The 18,501-nt window shown below is 37.4% G+C and overlaps 1 protein-coding gene across 1 annotated transcript; it reads right to left on the bottom strand.

The window, feature by feature from the left end:
• Positions 1-281: 281 nt before the first annotated feature.
• napab (N-ethylmaleimide-sensitive factor attachment protein, alpha b) lies at positions 282-18,167 on the bottom strand. Its single transcript, XM_077248413.1, has 11 exons — positions 17,963-18,167; positions 13,905-13,984; positions 13,668-13,784; positions 12,562-12,608; positions 11,504-11,581; positions 11,312-11,367; positions 10,864-10,948; positions 4,703-4,807; positions 4,537-4,605; positions 4,164-4,214; positions 282-1,048 (listed from the first exon to the last, which is right to left on the bottom strand). Exons 1-11 carry the CDS (start codon positions 18,058-18,060, stop codon positions 947-949), a joined length of 888 nt encoding a protein of 295 aa, XP_077104528.1. The 5' UTR covers positions 18,061-18,167; the 3' UTR covers positions 282-946.
• Positions 18,168-18,501: the final 334 nt, after the last annotated feature.

The following is an 18,501-nucleotide window of genomic DNA, read 5'->3' as shown; positions in this document are numbered from 1 at the left end:
CAAGAGTGAATCACATGGTTGTATCTCGGGAAACCTAGACCGCGGATCACTTATGCACTTATGAGTGACTGGTGAATATTAACATTATAAACAAAGCAGAAAATGGTTTATATAATTTCTTATGATGATGTCATCTTTCAATGAAAATTATATTTATTTATTTATAATTAAGTCACAAATACTTTTCTAATTTTTGCAGTGTGGTGAGGAAGTGGTTATGGGGGAAGAGAAAAACAAATATATAATATAGTGCTCTCTAAACTTCCTTGCACACCAGAGCATTAAAACATGCAGCTTTATTAATTACAGAAGCAAGGTATTTAGATTTTAAGCTGAGAGACAATTTAATCACAGAAGAAAGTAAATATTTTAAACGTTACAGGACAGGCCAGCACTTGTCTTTCACTTTTTAGCGAATAAATAAAATACCCCTGTACACGTTGGAATCAGAATCCTTTTACTCTCTTTTTCTTCTCCTTATGTCAAAATAATAATGAAAAAACAAACAAACTGGAAAATTTAGATTAAAAAGATTAGTCTATGCAGGAATCAGCCAGCAAAAAAATATGCAGAGATGCAAGATAAGGCACTTCCACTAAGAATACAAATATATATGCCACTACTAAAGAGGTTAACAGAATATACCAAGGCTTTTTTTGAGCTCAATTCTTACCAGATGACAAAGCATTTCTGAAGCTTGGTGTGCACAGCACCCCATAATATAAATGTGGCTGGTTTCAGGTCTCATGCAACACTCGTTCAATTTAAAACAACCATCCCTTCTTTATTTAGTGTTCTTTGAGGTCTGGCGGCACGGCGTGTCATAGAGAGAGAGGTCTGAGGTACAGCAAGGAAATTAAGGCACTGAGAGTTGAGCTGGTGATAGTCCACCATCGTACTGAAGCTGTGGTGTTAAAGGCACGAGGCAGAGGTCAGGTGGAGGATCTTAGCGAAGGTCGCTTTCTTCTTCTTGTATGGTTTTCTTGATACGAAGCAGCATGGTGGTGAGCCACTGATCCAGCCGTGAGATGGTGTCGTACTCCTTCACCTGAAGGATGGAGAGAAATGACAGTGAAACTGATGAAGAATAAGTTGGCATTGTTCGGCTTGACTGGTGTGACTGGTGGACTATGTTTCCATCCAACGTTGCAAATTTAACTTGAGCGGAAAATTGGAAAAATTTACGAATAAAGCACTGTGTTCAAGAGAACAAAATCGTCACTTCCTAGGAAACTGGCGCAAAATATCTGTAACAAAAATGGAAGTTGCTGCAATCGGGGAAGCCATTGCGGATCTTTTTCTCCTACATTATAAATAACTTTATGACGAAACGCAATAAACGTTGTCATGTTATGTTGCATTCGCATGTCTGGTGTTTGTGACACTTTTGAGAGGTCATTATACCAAATCATTTTGGTGACAGACTTTGGCTCAGGCATTCCAGAATGTCCAAACCAACATTTGAGAAGCGATGCAATGAAACCGATCCGCTGGTTAGTCCAGTTATCATTCCCATCCTCCCTTGAGGAAAACTCAGGCAAGTTTTTTTTGTTTATGCATAGCTTTTGTTTTTACGCATAGCTTTTGTTTTTACGCAATACCCTAAAAACTGCATAAAAATAGGTGGGTGCAGAGCCATAGAGAGAAAGAGTTGCGACACTCCCATAGACCGCCATATGTATATTTTTATATATATATATATATATATATATATATATATAAAAAATATTATATATACATACACACACACACACAATTCATTTATTTAAATGGGTTAGGGTTATGTGTGTATATATGCATATTTGTCAAAATGTGTGTTTGTGTAATACATATAGGCCTACATAAATACACAATGCCTTCATATATATATATATATATATACATGAATATCAGTCACGTGACCTCTTACGTCATCCGCTCTTTTTCCCGTTGACTGCCGCCATCTTGAGTACCTGCCGAGAACTGTCTACAATACTGACGGCATTAGCTAGGAAGCAGATTTTCTCTGTTTCACTTTATACATAACCAACTGTGTTTATGTAAACCCTGTGTGTATTTGACAGTATTCGCGCAATAAGACTAGAAAGATAACTTCGTTCAGTAACCTGTCGCTGTTGTTAGACAGGCTTAGTGCGCGTGCACTTCGGGTGTACGCGCTCAGAAAAGCGCTCGTTTGAACCGCGCATCAACACGTGAATCACTTGATAGCACATGCAAATAATGAACTTATGTGAACTGCATTGTCCCGTTCCTTTGCGTTAACATTTGATGTGAATATACGTCGCGTTGTAGCATATGCTGAGACGGAGGCGACAGAACTGCAACTGATATAACATAAAAGCAAGCAGCTGCGTGCATGATTGGTCATGATATGATTGAAGGATTTTGACTGAATGCACGCAAAGTGCGCTCCCTTAATAATTCCTAAAAAGCTGACATCAGTTAATCGCGATCTCACATCTCTGTTAATATCAATTAAGCTGACTGCACAATGAATCTTTCATCATATATACACTTTATTTGATACAATTAGAGGATTTGTCAGCATACAGAGCTCTGAACAAAAAGTCCGTTTTGAGCATAGAGGTTTTGAGCGGTGAGGGGAGTCTATCTTAAATGCTTCTGATTGGCCTTTGCGTTGAAGAATCAACACGTATGTCTGTGATTGGCTACATCGCTAAACGCTGCAAACGTGTTTTAAAAGGAAACTCTGGCCTGTAAATCGTTTCTATTTTGTTTTAGTTCTTGTTGCTTTTCTGCAAAAATGTATTAGTTTTTATGTTGATATTTCTAGTTTGCGGGAGTCCCGCGAATCGTTTTATTCTCCCTGCAACGCGCACACACACAGAGAGTGCATTGCCGCTCGCACTCGCCATCAAATCTAGTCCCGCGCCGCACTCTTTTGCATTGGGAGTGCACATCTCTAGATCAAGGGCCCGGCCCGAGGATAGTGACGGGAAATATCGGCCCGCAAGTTCGGGCTCGGCCAGAGAATAAGCTCTAGTTCCTTTGCGACTGACGTATCGATCTTGCCGAATCAGGTACTCAAGATGGCGGAATACAAGTTTTAGAATTGAGTGACGTCAGTGAGGAGACGTTGGTGACATCATCGGATATTCATGTATATATATACATACACAATTAATATATTATGTGTATGGGTTAGGGTTAGTTATGTGTGATTGAAATATATATATACACATGTGTAGACTACTGTACACAGTACATCATATACGTGTATTTCTGTGTGTTTTCTGATGAATGGTTTAGTCTATGATTGGGGTAGGATGAAGGGGTACATTAGCCATACTGAAATGAATCCCGTTAACAGTTATTTAGCTACATATTTAGGAACATAGTTAATTCACTCATAAACTATCTCTCCGGTTTCATTTTATGAAGTTAATATTTACCGAACATTGCTGCAAATATAGTCGTTGCTTTCTATGTTATGGGAGCAGTCCATTTCCCTCCTAAATCATTCATTTGTACATGCACAGCGTAATTATTTATATTTTATGTTGGTTGGAATTCTGAACAGACCGCCACTGCAGACTTCTATGCGTGATCACGAAGGTAGGCTAATGGCTGAATCGGAATTTATAAGCAAGATGACGGATCAATAGCCTAATACAGCCCAGCTGTGCTAAAATAAATATCATGAGACGTCCATCATCAGATGAAAGCCGCTAAAGCCAGTGCTACTACCCATGCGAACATGAACACTAAGCTTTCCCTCCAAAAAAACCCTAAAACTTATCTAAGTAATGTACAGTATTTCATTGTCACCGTGCCTCTCCAAATGCAAAACTGACTTTAACTAAATGCAATAATGCAGTAACAGCTGAAAAATAATTCAATAATGTAATTGATGCAGTCTGTCCCAAAGAAGAACATGACAGCCAGCGTATATTTTGGAACTATTGGGGCTTACATGAACCACGTGACAGCCCTAGCAGCGACATGAAAGCGTGTCGCAACTCTTTCTCTCCATGCCTCTGGGTGGGTGGAACCATGGCTACTGATAAACGGCTACCGGCATGTCACTTGGGTAGTTTAACTTGTTTTTAGTGATACTGAGTTGTCAAAGTGTTGTTTAAAATTTAAATAATCAGTAGATATGTTGAAAACCTATGGAAAGAGGAATTGATAGCTCATCTTACAGCATCAGTATATGAATCCACATTCTGTTCCTCAAAGGCCTCTAAAAGTTTCTGTTAAAATAAAACAGAAAAGAACATTTTAAGCACATAATTCATCCATTATCCCACTGTCTGGACCACAATGTGCTAATGTCACCAACACACTTTTCAGACAGAAAGATTGTGGTTTATTCACAATATTTTCACATCACCAGCATGTTTCGTTTAAACATATTGGTTTAAAACAGATGCGTTTACAATTTGTATAGTTTGAACTCTCAGCAGATTTAGTTAAATATCATTGCGTGACAAGCCAATCTAGAAACCCACCTTTAGCAGGAAGAATTCAAAAATGGTTAGTACAAATACTGAGCTGAGATTGAACCAACCTTACCTTCAACAATTTGCATTCACGTGAATCTGAAAAGGCTGGAAACATTTCCTCATACTTCTGGAGGGCAAGCTACAAAGGGGGCATCAAAGACAAGGAATATGAAAGGGAGCTGCAAACGACACAATTGCTTGTTTGAAGGAATGCGTAATGGTGGGGTGTTTCATACCTTAGCATTCAGCATGTCCACACAAAAGTGGCAGAGAGCTGCCTTAAAGAAATAGTCCTTTGCGCTGTATTTCAACAGAGTGCTGTCCATAGCATGCGTTGCCACCTGGAAACCCCACCAGCACAAATAAAGAAATAGCTTAACTTTTTTCCTCCAAATCTACATTTGCAAAAAGATGCAACTTCTTGTTTCAAGCTGATGTACAAATAGTGAGTTTGGGGTTAAATTGACTGCATTCTTGTGATCTGTTCATTAGATAATGAAACCCACACATGAGATCCGATCAGCCTTCATTTGAGAAAATAAGAAAAAGTGATATCAGGACTGTGGTATAAATGTGATGCTTTTTTGACGTGAAACGTGTATCATCACTCTTTCAAGGGATATGTCTCCCTAAAGTGAAAATTAAATCATCATTTACTCGACCGAATGTTGGTCTTATGCAGTATCACGTTCTTTCTTTTTCAGACCACAAAAAGCGATTTTTTTAAAACATATTTGGCCCAAATAATGGCAGTGAATAGCGACCAACATCAAGATGCAGAAGAATCATCAGAATGATCCCATGCATTATATTCCAAGTGTTCTGGAGGTGTACGATAGGGTTTGGTAAAAAACAAACCGAAATTTAATGTACAACCCCAAATCAGAAAAAGTTGGGACGTTTTGTAAAATGCAATAAAATCCAGAATTTGTGATTTGTTCATTCTATTTAACCATTTATTAGCTGACCAAAGTACAAATAAACGTTTTCCAATGTTTTCACTGACCAACATAATTGTATTTTGTATATATGAACAAATTTTGATTTTGATGGCTGCAACACACCCCAAAAAAGTTGGGACAGAGACCAAATAAAACTGAAAAGATTATCCAAATTAGATTATCCAACTCTTTTGAAACAGTCCACAATGAATAGGTGAATTGGTAATAGTTGAGGGTATCATGTTTGGGTGTAAAAGTGCTTCTCAGTCTTTTTAAGCAAAGATGGGTCATGGCTCATCACTTTGTGCCAAATATCTTGAGAGAATTGTCAAACAATTAAAAAATCCCATTTCTCAATGCAAGATTGCAAAGCATTTATGCCTTTCATCATCTTCCATAGATAATATTGTCACAAGATTCAGGGAATCCAGATAAATCTTAGTCTGTGTAGGGCAAGGCAGTAGACCTCTGTTGAATGTGCGTGACCTTTCAGCCCTCAGATGGCATTGCACAAGATACCATCATGCTAATCTGTTAAATACAGACACGTGCTCAGGAGTAATTTGGAAAGCCATTTTCACTGAACACAGTCTGACACTGCATCAAGAAATGCCACTTGAATCTCTGTTACGCAAGGAGAAAGCTTTACATCAGTTCTATGTGGAGATGCCGGCGAGTTCTCTGGGCCTGAGCTCATCTCAGATGGTCTAGAAGACAGTGGACATGTGTGCTGTGATCAGATGAGTCCATGTTTCAGCTTGTTTTTGGGAGAAAATGGAATCGAGTTCTCAGTCCCAAAGACGAAAGGGACCAACCAGACTTTCACCAGCGACAGGTGCAAAAGCAAACATCTGTCCTGGTATCGAAGTGCATCATTGCAAACGGTATGGGTAACTTGCATTATTGTGAAGGTACCATTGACATGGAGGCATATATTTGGATTGTACAGAGACATAAACTGCCATCAAGATGACATCTTTCCTGGGAAGCAAGACAATGCCAGGCCTCATTCTGCACGTGCTAAAACTGAGTGGTTTCTAGACACTCTGCACCATAGAAGTGAAAGTGAAAGTGACACGTGATGGCCAAGTATGGTAACCCATATTTGGAATTTGACCTCTGCATTTAACCCATCCAAGTAAGTGCAACCACATTAGGAGCAGAGTAGTGAGTAGTGAACACAAAAACACTGCAAACGTGGATACACACACCCGGAGCAGCGGGCACCCTTGAGTGGCGCCAGGGGAGCGATTGGGGTTTAGGTGCCTTGCTCAAGGACACCTCAGTCATAATCCTGCCGGTACTGGAATCGAACCAGCAACCTTTGGGTCACCAGTCCAACTCTGTTACCATTAGGCCATGACTGCCCCCAGAAGGTTGTGCCTGCCTGTTTACTGCAGTCCAGATATGTCTCTTATGGAAAATGTATGACCCATCATGAAAAGGAGAATCAGGCAACGATGACCACAGACTGTTGAGCGGCTGTCTCGTATCAGACAAGATTGGGCAAATATTCCACTAGCAAAACTCCAACAATTAGTATCCTCAACTCCCAAATGAATAAAAAGTGTAATTAAAAGGAAAGGTGAAGTGAAACAGTGGTAAACATGTCTCTGTCCCAACTTTTTTGCAGCCATCAAAATCAAAATTTGCTCATATTTACAAAATACAATTATGTTGGTCAGGGAAACCATTGGAAAACTTTTCTTTGTACTTTTGTCAGTTAAAAAAAGGTTAAAAAGAATGAACAAATAACAGATTCTTTATTTTTTTTGCATTTTACAAAATGTCCCAACTTTTTCAGATTTGGGGTTGTATTATGTAACAAAAATCCTGACCTTGGCCATTGGGCTTCTGTCCATGGCATTTGTTCATGATACTTTATTAGCACCTCAGTTCACTCCGACTCGTTCAAAAAAAGCACACAAGTTGTGAAAAAATGCGACATGTAATCCAAATTTAGGGCAGGGCGATATGGCACATATTTTTCAAAATGATTGACTGATTCACGATTTCGATTTTTTTGTTAAACTAGTCAACTTAAAAACACAAATTGGATTATGTTATAAATTATAAAAACACAATATGATTCAAGTAACATTCTCTATATTAACCATCGGGTTTAAAAAAAAAAAATTCAATTCCAAATGCACCACACCTGACGTGATCAACATACCGTAAATGTAAAACAAATGACTTTGCAGAAAATATGCATTAAATATGATGGAAAATATTTTAAACACTTATCTTAAAAATTAGCCTATATGCTCAGAAATCATATAAAATACATTTCTTCAAGTAACCATCATGCAAACATATCTAACATAAAATATCTAACACAGGGCTCGACATTAAGGCTTGTCCGCTTGTCCGGGACAAGTGGATTTTTTGTAGGACAAGTAGAAGAGAAAATTAGTTGTCCGACCGGACAAGTTAAATTTCAAACAAAATAAAATGCCATGTTACTTCACGTTATGTGCCACTCGTTACGTCTATTTTACCGATTTAATTTTACAGATTTGAAACGAAGACATGTCCTGAATGTGAATGGCCTGTGAATGTCCTGAATGTGACTCGCAGAAAGACGCGCACCAGTATGATGCGCATGCACAGACCGCGCGCCAGAATACAGTTCTCTTTCGTGCTTGAACGAACATCAACACACACAATTAAGCCAAAATGTCATTTGTCGAGTATCTTCATAACACAAGAGCAGTCTTATGATGGACATAAAGGGTTGTGACTCGTGAGAGAATGAAGCGCGTGTGAGATCCGCGTCTCTGTCCACAGCGGCTGCTCTTAAAGGGCCAGCTACCAATAAAGTGTTCCGTCAGTAAAGTTAATGAAAGAACAAAGGGAACAGAGAAAATTACTCACTGCTCTTGACTAAAGAACTTGTGTAGCTTTAATAAGGAGTAGTCTATATATAATTTATAATTTATGCTGCGCAGACTGTTTGATAACTTTATTCAATTTCTGTATATGTCCTACCTGTTAGACAGTTCATTTTTATCCAAACATCAATGGCTTATTGATCATTATAGGTGTTATCAATCATTTAGTTGTTATTGCTAATTTCAGAATTATCACTAATCTGTGTGTGCATTTGGTTTAGAACCAAACAAGTTGACTCATGAAACCATTTGTTTATTATATCGCAATCGCATATCACAACCGCAATATTGATCTCAATAATAGGAATATGACATTGTCCCCAAATCGTGCAGCCCTAGATAAAATTATAAATCTTTACCCGGACAAGTGACTTTTGTGCATGGACAAGTGAAACATAAATTTACTTGTCCGAAGGACAAGTGCCTCAAAAAGTTAATGTCAAGCCCTGTCTAACATATAGTAGTAGTTCTTGGAAGACTTTTGCATTCCACTGAGCTGTTTTTCCATTGTTTTCTATGCAAACATGCTCTAGACGTGTTTGTAGGTTATACAAGAACAGCGCCGCTCAAGTTAAAAAAAGTTCAAGTCTCGTCTAACAGACCCTTTTTGTGCCGACGTCACTATTACGTCACAGCGTTAGCTGGAGGCAAAACAAAGGGAAAACTGGAGGCAGCCAATACGAATCAGCTAGTTTGTCAGCTATTAATATTTATAGTCGGCAACATAAGAAGCCTAAAATGTCATTTTGCTATGTTGTTGGGTGCCAGAATCGAGGAAGTACATGCTTCAATTGGAAATGTTATCACATTTTGCCTGACAACAAACCAGACGACAGCTGTGGTTAAACGCAAAAAAAGCGCACACTTCATATCAACTATTATCTTTTGTTGGTATGGATTATGGTTTGGTTACGTGTCTAAAGATTTCCCATGCGTGCCCACCTAGAGACACCATCAGAAATTGGGGAACAAGTTAAGTGATTTCTCACGTAATGCTAATTTGTTTAGCGCATAAGTTGGCTAACTTTGTTAGTCGCACAACTTGCAGTTTAAGTAACTGCTAGCTAAAGACCAGAGACTAAACAAAGGAAAGTGTTTGTGTCATCTCCTTTTCTACAGTGCAGTGGAGGTAATACTGTCAGATCATCCATCCATTGAGTGAACGTGTACTGGTCGGCCAATCTGTCCATTAAAGTTAACTTTTCCAAATAACAAAGTTAAGAACAGTGAGTGACTCGTTCCACCTCCACCTAAGCTCCGCCCACAAAAAAAACCTCACAATGCTTACTAACTGAAAAGGGGTCTATAACCTTGCCTTTTTCCCATTTCACTGCCCGCGTCTTTTTTTTTCAATACAATTTTGAATTATGTGTGTGAAAAGCCGCTTAAGACTAGCGTTGTGTTCTACGTTCATAGAGCGCATCACAAGAGACACTGTTTTTCATGTTTAATACGATAAAGCTGCTTGATTTTAATAATTCTATTGTATAAAGTGCTATATATTAACATGACTTGACTTTACTAGAGTGATGAATTGCAGAGCTTGTGCAAATATACCCACGTTGCTATGCTTTATTAAAAAATGCTTGCCGTTTTCTCATTTTTGTTGTGCGTTTATTTTGTTCCTGAGAGGAAACCCTCGCTCTCGGCAGTGTGGGTGGTATCAGATGTTCGATAACAGTATATCGCTCGTCACGGATATAAAACTTTGTTTTACCCCAAAACAAAAAACGAAAAAGAACTTTGTGGGCTTTTATTAATCTGGTGCGTCATTATGTGGTTGCATCATTTTCTTCTCTTAACTGTTATCATTGCCACATTGTCAACGTACTAATTACGTAATAACGTTGGCTAACATTTTTATTCAAAACCGCGATTTCTCGATTTGAAAATAACAAAATCGTTAACCAAAACATTAAAATTAATTGAAAAAATAAATAGGAAGAAAAATCACCCAGACATACCTAGAAATACATGAATTATATTACATGTTACGTTTTTATTAATACTGATTTCTACCAACTTGTGTGCTTTTTCAGGGGGAATCGGAGTGAACTGTGGCACTAACAGAGTCTCATGAACACATGCCGTGCACAGAAGAACAACGGCCAAGGACAGGATTTTCGTTAAATAATACATACAATTTCAGTTTGTTTTTCACCAAACCCTATCGTACACCCCCAGAACACTTGGAATATACAGCACGAGTCACACGAGATAATTCTGTGATACTTTTGCATCTTTTTTTAAAGATTGATAAAGCATAATCGCTATTCACTGCCATTATACGCACGAGCGTGAGCGGGGCATTTTTATAAAAATTCTCATTTTGTGGTTAAAAAAAGAAAGAAAGAAGGCCATTAGAACAACACTAAGGTGGGAAAATGATGAATTGCTTTTCCTTTTAGGGTGAAATATCTCTTTAACAGCTAGCTTCATTTATATATCTCAGATAAATGTTTGCTACACAAATTTGTACAAGGAAATACTTTGATGACCCTTAAATAGGACCTCCAATGAGATCAAGTGCATTGAAACCATGGCTGTCATATTTTTGTTTACCTGTTCATAGATCGAAATGGCTTTAGGGTACTGCTCCAGTTGAGCGGCGTAGGTGGCAACTTTAAGTAGGCACTTGTTGGCTGAACTGTGGCATCATAGATAGAGAGAACAGATTAGAAACTATTTCACAGTCCTAGAGTGTGATTCTGTTACAATTATGGGAAAATCCCCCAGAAAGGCCATGAAATAATGAATAACAATGTCAAATATTGCCTACAAGGCCATATATCTCAGTAATAGTACTGTAACTGTGAGATGGGGGCAAAGGTCTGCTTCAGCAAAGAAGCTTGCGATTCATTACGTCTTTTAATAAGTAATCTAAACTATTTCCTGTAGATAGGAGATAGTTATAGGTAACCCATTTTGTACTAGTCTTCTCAACATCGTCACTGAATACTGATAAGTATTGAGCAACAGCAGGAAAAAAAATTCTTTAAAACTGCCATACCTTGTGGACTCCTCGCCTTTATAATAGTCTGCTGCCTGTTCGTAGTGAGCTATGGCCTAAGAAAAGGTTATAAAGTACAATAACAACTGAGTAAGGTGAATACATTTTCCTTTCAGATTTTGGATAAACTTGATGGATTATATATGGTTTACAATAGAAAATGTTCTATTATAGTGACAAAAAAAGTCTGACCTTGTCAATATCAACCAGTTCAGTCTCATAAATTTCAGCGATGGTGACGTGGTGTTTCGCTGCGATTGTAAATCGACCCTACAAGATGAGAAACACAGAACAATCGGGTTCATTCCTCCTAGGCAAGAGCAAACACACAGGTCAAAACAAACCCACAGGTATTTGACCCAGCAGAGAAAATGACTTCACCGGTGAGAAACAGCTTAAATGTCTTTCACAAGTTTAGCTGGTTCAGTTTCAGATGAAAAACTACACCATTACATTGGGGGGAAAAAACAATTTCCTCCACTGAAAGCCATTGGAAAATATCAGATTATATTGATAAAAAATTCTCTGCAAGCAAAATATCTAATTTTAAATCTAATTTCAAAATATCAAAATTAATAGGCAGTTTTACAAATATCTTAAAAAATGAATTGATAAATATCATAAAGTTTTTGGGAAGTCGCACCTCATGGCATTTGACAACCTTAAGATTCCCATACATAAAAAAACAACAACCAGTAACTGATTTTTGGAGATTATTTCCATCTGCTCAGGATATTCGCAAGTTAAAAGTTTGAGACTGTGGTTTCATCAGGAATTACAGGTCATATTGTCATTTTTTTAATTGTGATTCATAACTTGACATTTAGGCCTGTTTTCACAGACAGGGCTCGGATTAAGCCTTGGTTTAATTAGCATATTTAAGTAGCTTTTATAAACGTCCCTTAAAAAAAAAGCATTACTGGTGTGCATCTTGAGATAGAACAATGGCACTGACATTTTAAGATTTGCCAGTGCAAATTGATTTCAGTTAAAACAGCACAAACATGCATTTTAGTCTGAGACTAGGTTTAAATCTTGTCTGTGAAACCGGGAATTAGAACTAAGGTCTCTGCACACTAAAACACATGCATTGGGTTACAGTGGCCTCCAGTGGTGCATTAAGTAACTTGCAAATTGCTTTGGATATGTTGAATAATTTCCAAAACAAGTTTTCACTGCAAAAAGATAAACAGATTAAAAGAGTCAAAATGATTCTGTGCCGCAAAAGCAGATGCAAGAAAGACTCTTACCATGTCTGTATAGATCTCAATGGCCCTGTTCAGGCAGTTTATGGCCTCTGTGGAGAGAATGACAGATATCTGACTGAACCATAATCATTTTCAAAGAACTGCACAATGCTAGATAACTATTAACTCAAAAGTAATAAGAACCCATTTTTGTTGGTTTTGTTGGTGCACAAAAACCAAAACTATAGGTCTCATTCACTAATAAATGTGTGAATTATTCATATTTGTACATACAGGAGAACTTGTCCTACTAATTCACAATGCATATGAATTATTTTTACCTCATTTTAACATGAATGTATTTGTAGTATTCTAAAGGTAAGTCATTTGATTAAAATGCCCATATAAGGGCTTTCCGTGCAAACTCACCTTTTGTCACTCATAACAAACATATGACATTCTCTAAATATGCACTTAAAAGGTTTTTGAAAGAGGTCTCATGTTACAAAGGCTGGATTTATTTGAACAGTAATTCTGTAAGATATTATATATTATTACAGTTTTGAAAAGCCAAATCTTTAGTGTCACATGATCCTTCAGAAATCATTCTAATGTGCTTATTTGCTACTTTATTGGTGCTCTATTAATAATGGTTTTTGTTATTATCAATGTTGAAAACTTTTATTTTTGTGCAGACTGATACATTTTTTTCAGGATTTATTGATGAATGGAAAGTTCACTAGAACAGCATTTATTTGAAATATAAATCTATTGTAACATTCCAAAAGTCTTTTGTGTCAATTTTGATCAATTTAATGTGTCCTTGATGAATAAAAGTATTTCTTTCTGAAAGAGAGTGCATAACAGATTCCACAAAAATATTAAGAAGCAACAACTTGACCAATTATATTTCAAAATGTATTAAAATGCAAAACAGTTGTTTTAATTTGCAATAATATTTCACAATATTACTGTATATTTTTGCTTCAAATTCTGAATAAATTTTAGTGCAAAAGTTATTGATGAATCATGATTTGTTTGTACACTGATTTCACTCACAAATTCATGTGTGTGCACAGTTAGTGAATGAGACGGTTAATGAAAGCATAGCCTACTTGTTAATAGTAGTTGGATGTTGAGAAATATAAACGTGACACTTAAGTAAATACCTTGAGGGTCGGATTTTTTAAAGGCATTTCCGGCATCAATGAAGTTTGTGGCTGCGTCATGTTTACTCTGCATCTGCAGGTGTAGGAGGGCCGCCTGCGAGAAAGCATTTCCTGCGGCTAACAAACACATTTACACAACAAAATGCAAACATTAAATAGACATAAATAGACAGTATGCTTTAACACAAACTTCTTCCTCATTTAGAAAAATGTCAAATCTAAATGTAATGTCTTTACCACTCCAGTTCTTGGCCATCTTGAACATATTTGCAGCTCTTCCATACAAGTCACAAGCATCCTCCATCTTTGAAGAGCCCCTGGTGAAATATAATGAATATTAGAATGATGATTTCAAACAAATCATAACAAGTCATAAACTACAGAGCTCCACACATGGCATGCGGACCTATTTATAGAGTACATACTGTATGTATATAATCTGCAAAACATTTGTTGTCTCAAGCACACCTGATGCAAATCAAGGGCTTCATTAGTTGCACCAGGTTTGCTTGAGCTAGAACACATGAACTATCTGAATTGGCTAGGTTTGTTGAGCGTCACGTTTGACTGCATGTTAGAAATTAGGGATGCACCGAAAATTATATTATTATTTTTTTCATTTTTTGTTCGAAAGAGAAAAAAGGCCGAAAATATGACCCGAAAATATAAGCCGAAAATATGCCTCCCCGTCCCTCTGTGTTCAGCAATCAGGAATTACCTATAGGCGCAACATGTTTTATAACTTTGCAATGGGCTGCACTTCCAAAGATGCACAACTTCAAAGCAACTGCTCAGGCCCTGTCATAAATGGCACACTTCATATGCACTTTCGGTCTTATGGACTTACAATCGCTGCCGTGTGCCAGTTAAGTCCATGATAACGTAGAGTGTCCCATTTGTCATTTTAGGTTTCAGAAGTGTGCTCGCGAGTGCCCCTTTTGCGGCCGATATGCGGCCCTGATGCACACTTTGGCCGAGACCGCACGGATGCAAGCTCCGTAGCAGAATTCTTCCCAACAGTCAAAGCAGTGATTACGTCATTAAAGTGCTGACTCGTAGGAAGACCGCGAGATTTTAGGGTGCCAATTGGGACAGGGCTGTTTGTGTGTGCACAGCGCTCTGCTCAGTTGGATTATGTTGCCTAGAACTGAATGAAGAATATTGATATTGATTGATATTAATATAATGACATTTAATATTATTTTAATACAGGCCTATTTTCTGTTTAATTTTTGTGTGCTACTTTAAATAAAAGTGTGGTTATTTTATTTTATTGGCTTGTATTTTTTTTAAATTCAAATTCATTAAATTATTGTATTTAGTATTGTATTAAAATGTCCTATAACGATACAATTATTTAAAAAAAATATTTTAAAATAAGAAATTAGTAAAAAAAAAAATCTGGTTATTTCAGTCATTTTCGGTTTTGGTTTTGGGCCAAATGTATACAGCAGTTTCAGTTTCGGCGCATGCCTATTAGAAATAGTCAAAAGAATGATAAGAGAAGATCTCATCACCCTTCACAAACAAGGAACAGGATATAAAAAGATAGCGAAGGCACTAAATGTTCATAGAGACACCGTTGGAAGCATAGATAGCAAGTTCAAAGTTAAACGAACAGTGGTTACACTTCCAGGACGGGGCAGAAAAAGGAAGTGATCAACGGCTGCAACAAGATTTCTGAAAAGGCAGGTTCAGAAAAACCCTTGAAAGACAAAAAACCTGCAGCAAGAGTTGGTGGCAGCAGGCACTGAGGTTTCAGCTTGCACACCAAGACACGTGCTAAACGCATGTCCGACTTCAAGACGTTCACCTCTACTGACCCAAAAGCACAAAAAATGTCAGCTCCAATTTGCTCACAACGCTTACAACGTGGCCACGATATAGTAAAATGAGGGAACAAATTATTATATTGTGCACACAATTTACTTCAAACGAGAGAAATGAACAAATTAGTAGAACGCGTTGACGTATTGGTGAAGAACAAATTGTTAATTTGTGGCCACGATATACACACGAAAGAGCTCGAAAAATATATGTAACATTTGTCATGAGGGACACTATTTTTTTGTGTTGATTGGTTACTAATGTTGATTAGTAAATGTATTTTATGGATATGAATGTGGTTATATTTTTTTGAAATGGAATGAACCTTATGAACCTTTAAACAAAATATTTTGTTTATATTTGTAGAACACACACACACACACATATATATATATATATATATATATATATATATATATATATATATATATATATATTAGAGCATATTGTGATAAAGTTAATTATTTTCCATAATGTGATGATAAAAATTAAACTTTCACATATTTTAGATTCATTGCACACCAACTGAAATATTTCAGGTCTTTTATTGTTTTAATACTGATGATTTTGGCATACAGCTCATGAAAACCCAAAATTCCTATCTAAAAAAATTAGCATATCATGAAAAGGGTCTCTAAACGAGCTATTAACCTAATCATCTGAATCAACTAATTAACTCTAAACACCTACAAAAGATTCCTGAGGCTTTTAAAAACTCCCAGCCTGTTTCATTACTCAAAACCGCAATCATGGGTAAGACTGCCGACCTGACTGCTGTCCAGAAGGCCATCATTGACACCCTCAAGCAAGAGGGTAAGACACAGAAAGAAATTTCTGAACAAATAGGCTGTTCCCAGAGTGCTGTATCAAGGCACCTCAGTGGGAAGTCTGTGGGAAGGAAAATGTGTGGCAAAAAACGCTGCACAACGAGAAGAGGTGACCGGACCCTGAGTAAGATTGTGGAGAAGGACCGATTCCAGACCTTGGGGGACCTGCGGAAGCAGTGGACTGAGTCAGGAGTAGAAACATCCAGAGCCACCGTGCACAGGCGTGTGCAGGAAATGGGCTACAGGTGCCGCATTCCCCAGGTCAAGCCACTTTTGAACCAGAAACAGCGGCAGAAGCGCCTGACCTGGGCTACAGAGAAGCAGCACTGGACTGTTGCTCAGTGGTCCAAAGTACTTTTTTCGGATGAAAGCAAATTTTGCATGTCATTCGGAAATCAAGGTGCCAGAGTCTGGAGGAAGACTGGGGAGAAGGAAATGCCAAAATGCCTGAAGTCCAGTGTCAAGTACCCACAGTCAGTGATGGTCTGGGGTGCCATGTCAGCTGCTGGTGTTGGTCCACTGTGTTTTATCAAGGGCAGGGTCAATGCAGCTAGCTATCGGGAGATTTTGGAGCACATCATGCTTCCATCTGCTGAAAAGCTTTATGGAGATGAAGATTTCATTTTTCAGCACGACCTGGCACCTGCTCACAGTGCCAAAACCACTGGTAAATGGTTTACTGACCATGGTATTACTGTGCTCAATTGGCCTGCCAACTCTCCTGACCTGAACCCCATAGAGAATCTGTGGGATATTGTGAAGAGAAAGTTAAGAGACGAAAGACCCAACACTCTGGATGAGCTTAAGGCCGCTATCGAAGCATCCTGGGCCTCCATAACACCTCAGCAGTGCCACAGGCTGATTGCCTCCATGCCACGCCGCATTGAAGCAGTCATTTCTGCAAAAGGATTCCAGACCAAGTATTGAGTGCATAACTGAACATAAATATTTGAAGGTTGACTTTTTTTGTATTAAAAACACTTATTTTATTGGTCGGATGAAATATAAAAAAAATTTTGGGTTAGGAATTTTGGGTTTTCATGAGCTGTATGCCAAAATTATCAGTATTAAAACAATAAAAGACCTGAAATACTTCAGTTAGTGTGCAATGAATCTAAAATAAATGAAAGTTGAATTTTTATCATTACATTATGGAAAATAATGAACTTTATCACAATATGCTAATTTTTTGAGAAGGACATATATATACATATATATATATATATATATATATATATATATATGTGTTGTCATGAAGGACACGTATTAAGTTTTTTTTTTTTTACCATAAAAAGAATATTGATTATTATTATTTTTTATCTATTAGGGTTTTGAGGGTTCTCGGAGTTCATGTGATCATATACGCTGAGTGATGTTGTAACTGGCTGAAGTGGGTGTCAGCTGACTTGATTTCTCGTCGCCTGACTAGACTATTTTATCATTTAGCGCAAGATTACAAGACCAGACCTCAACCTTTGCGAAATAGAGCCACAAGTTTTGTTTTTGGAGGGTTTTTTCCCCCTTTCATTCTGGATAATAACTTATATAAAGTTAGTGTTTGACAGCCAACTTGCTAGCATGCTAACAGTCTATTTACCCCGGGTTGCCTACCAGCAGTGTGTTAAAAGTTAGAAAACATACCCAAACAGAGAGCCGAAGAACGACTGCGAGGATTTAACTTTCTTTTCGGCTTCTGCCATGAGAGCCATGGCCTCTTTTTCTTTACCGGAGTTATCCATGAATATTGTTTACAGTTCAACTTTAGCGGCAGACTATGGAATCCAGCAACATCAACACATCCCTGCGGGAACTTCCAACATGTCCGTCTACTGTTACATTTCAAAATAAAAGTGAAGTTGGCCTATATACATATTTTTGAAGTACCGTAATATAATACGTATTTATTTATTTATTTCCAATACATTTTGAGTACAATTTTATTCAAAGGTCAAAAATAAGCACAAATATTTTTAATATGGTTTTCTCAACAACAGCAAAAAAAAAATCTACGTTCTTTGGCACTTGATTAAATATTATTAAAAACTTACCACTACAAAACGTTTAAAATTATAAACATAACAAATTTGTTAAAAAGATTGAATCAAAACTATTTTTTTTATACAGTCTAACATTTAAAACAGTGCGGTATCTGTAAACGTCCACCAGATGACGCACTCTGA

This window comes from Siphateles boraxobius, unplaced genomic scaffold (assembly GCF_051911475.1).
Source record: "Siphateles boraxobius isolate OS27281-9 unplaced genomic scaffold, OSU_SipBor_1 30, whole genome shotgun sequence".
In the NCBI taxonomy this organism is placed as follows: Eukaryota; Metazoa; Chordata; class Actinopteri; order Cypriniformes; family Leuciscidae; genus Siphateles; species Siphateles boraxobius.
The sequence above is the reverse complement of the archived record's forward strand: the minus strand, read 5'-3'. Positions and strand labels throughout refer to the sequence as shown.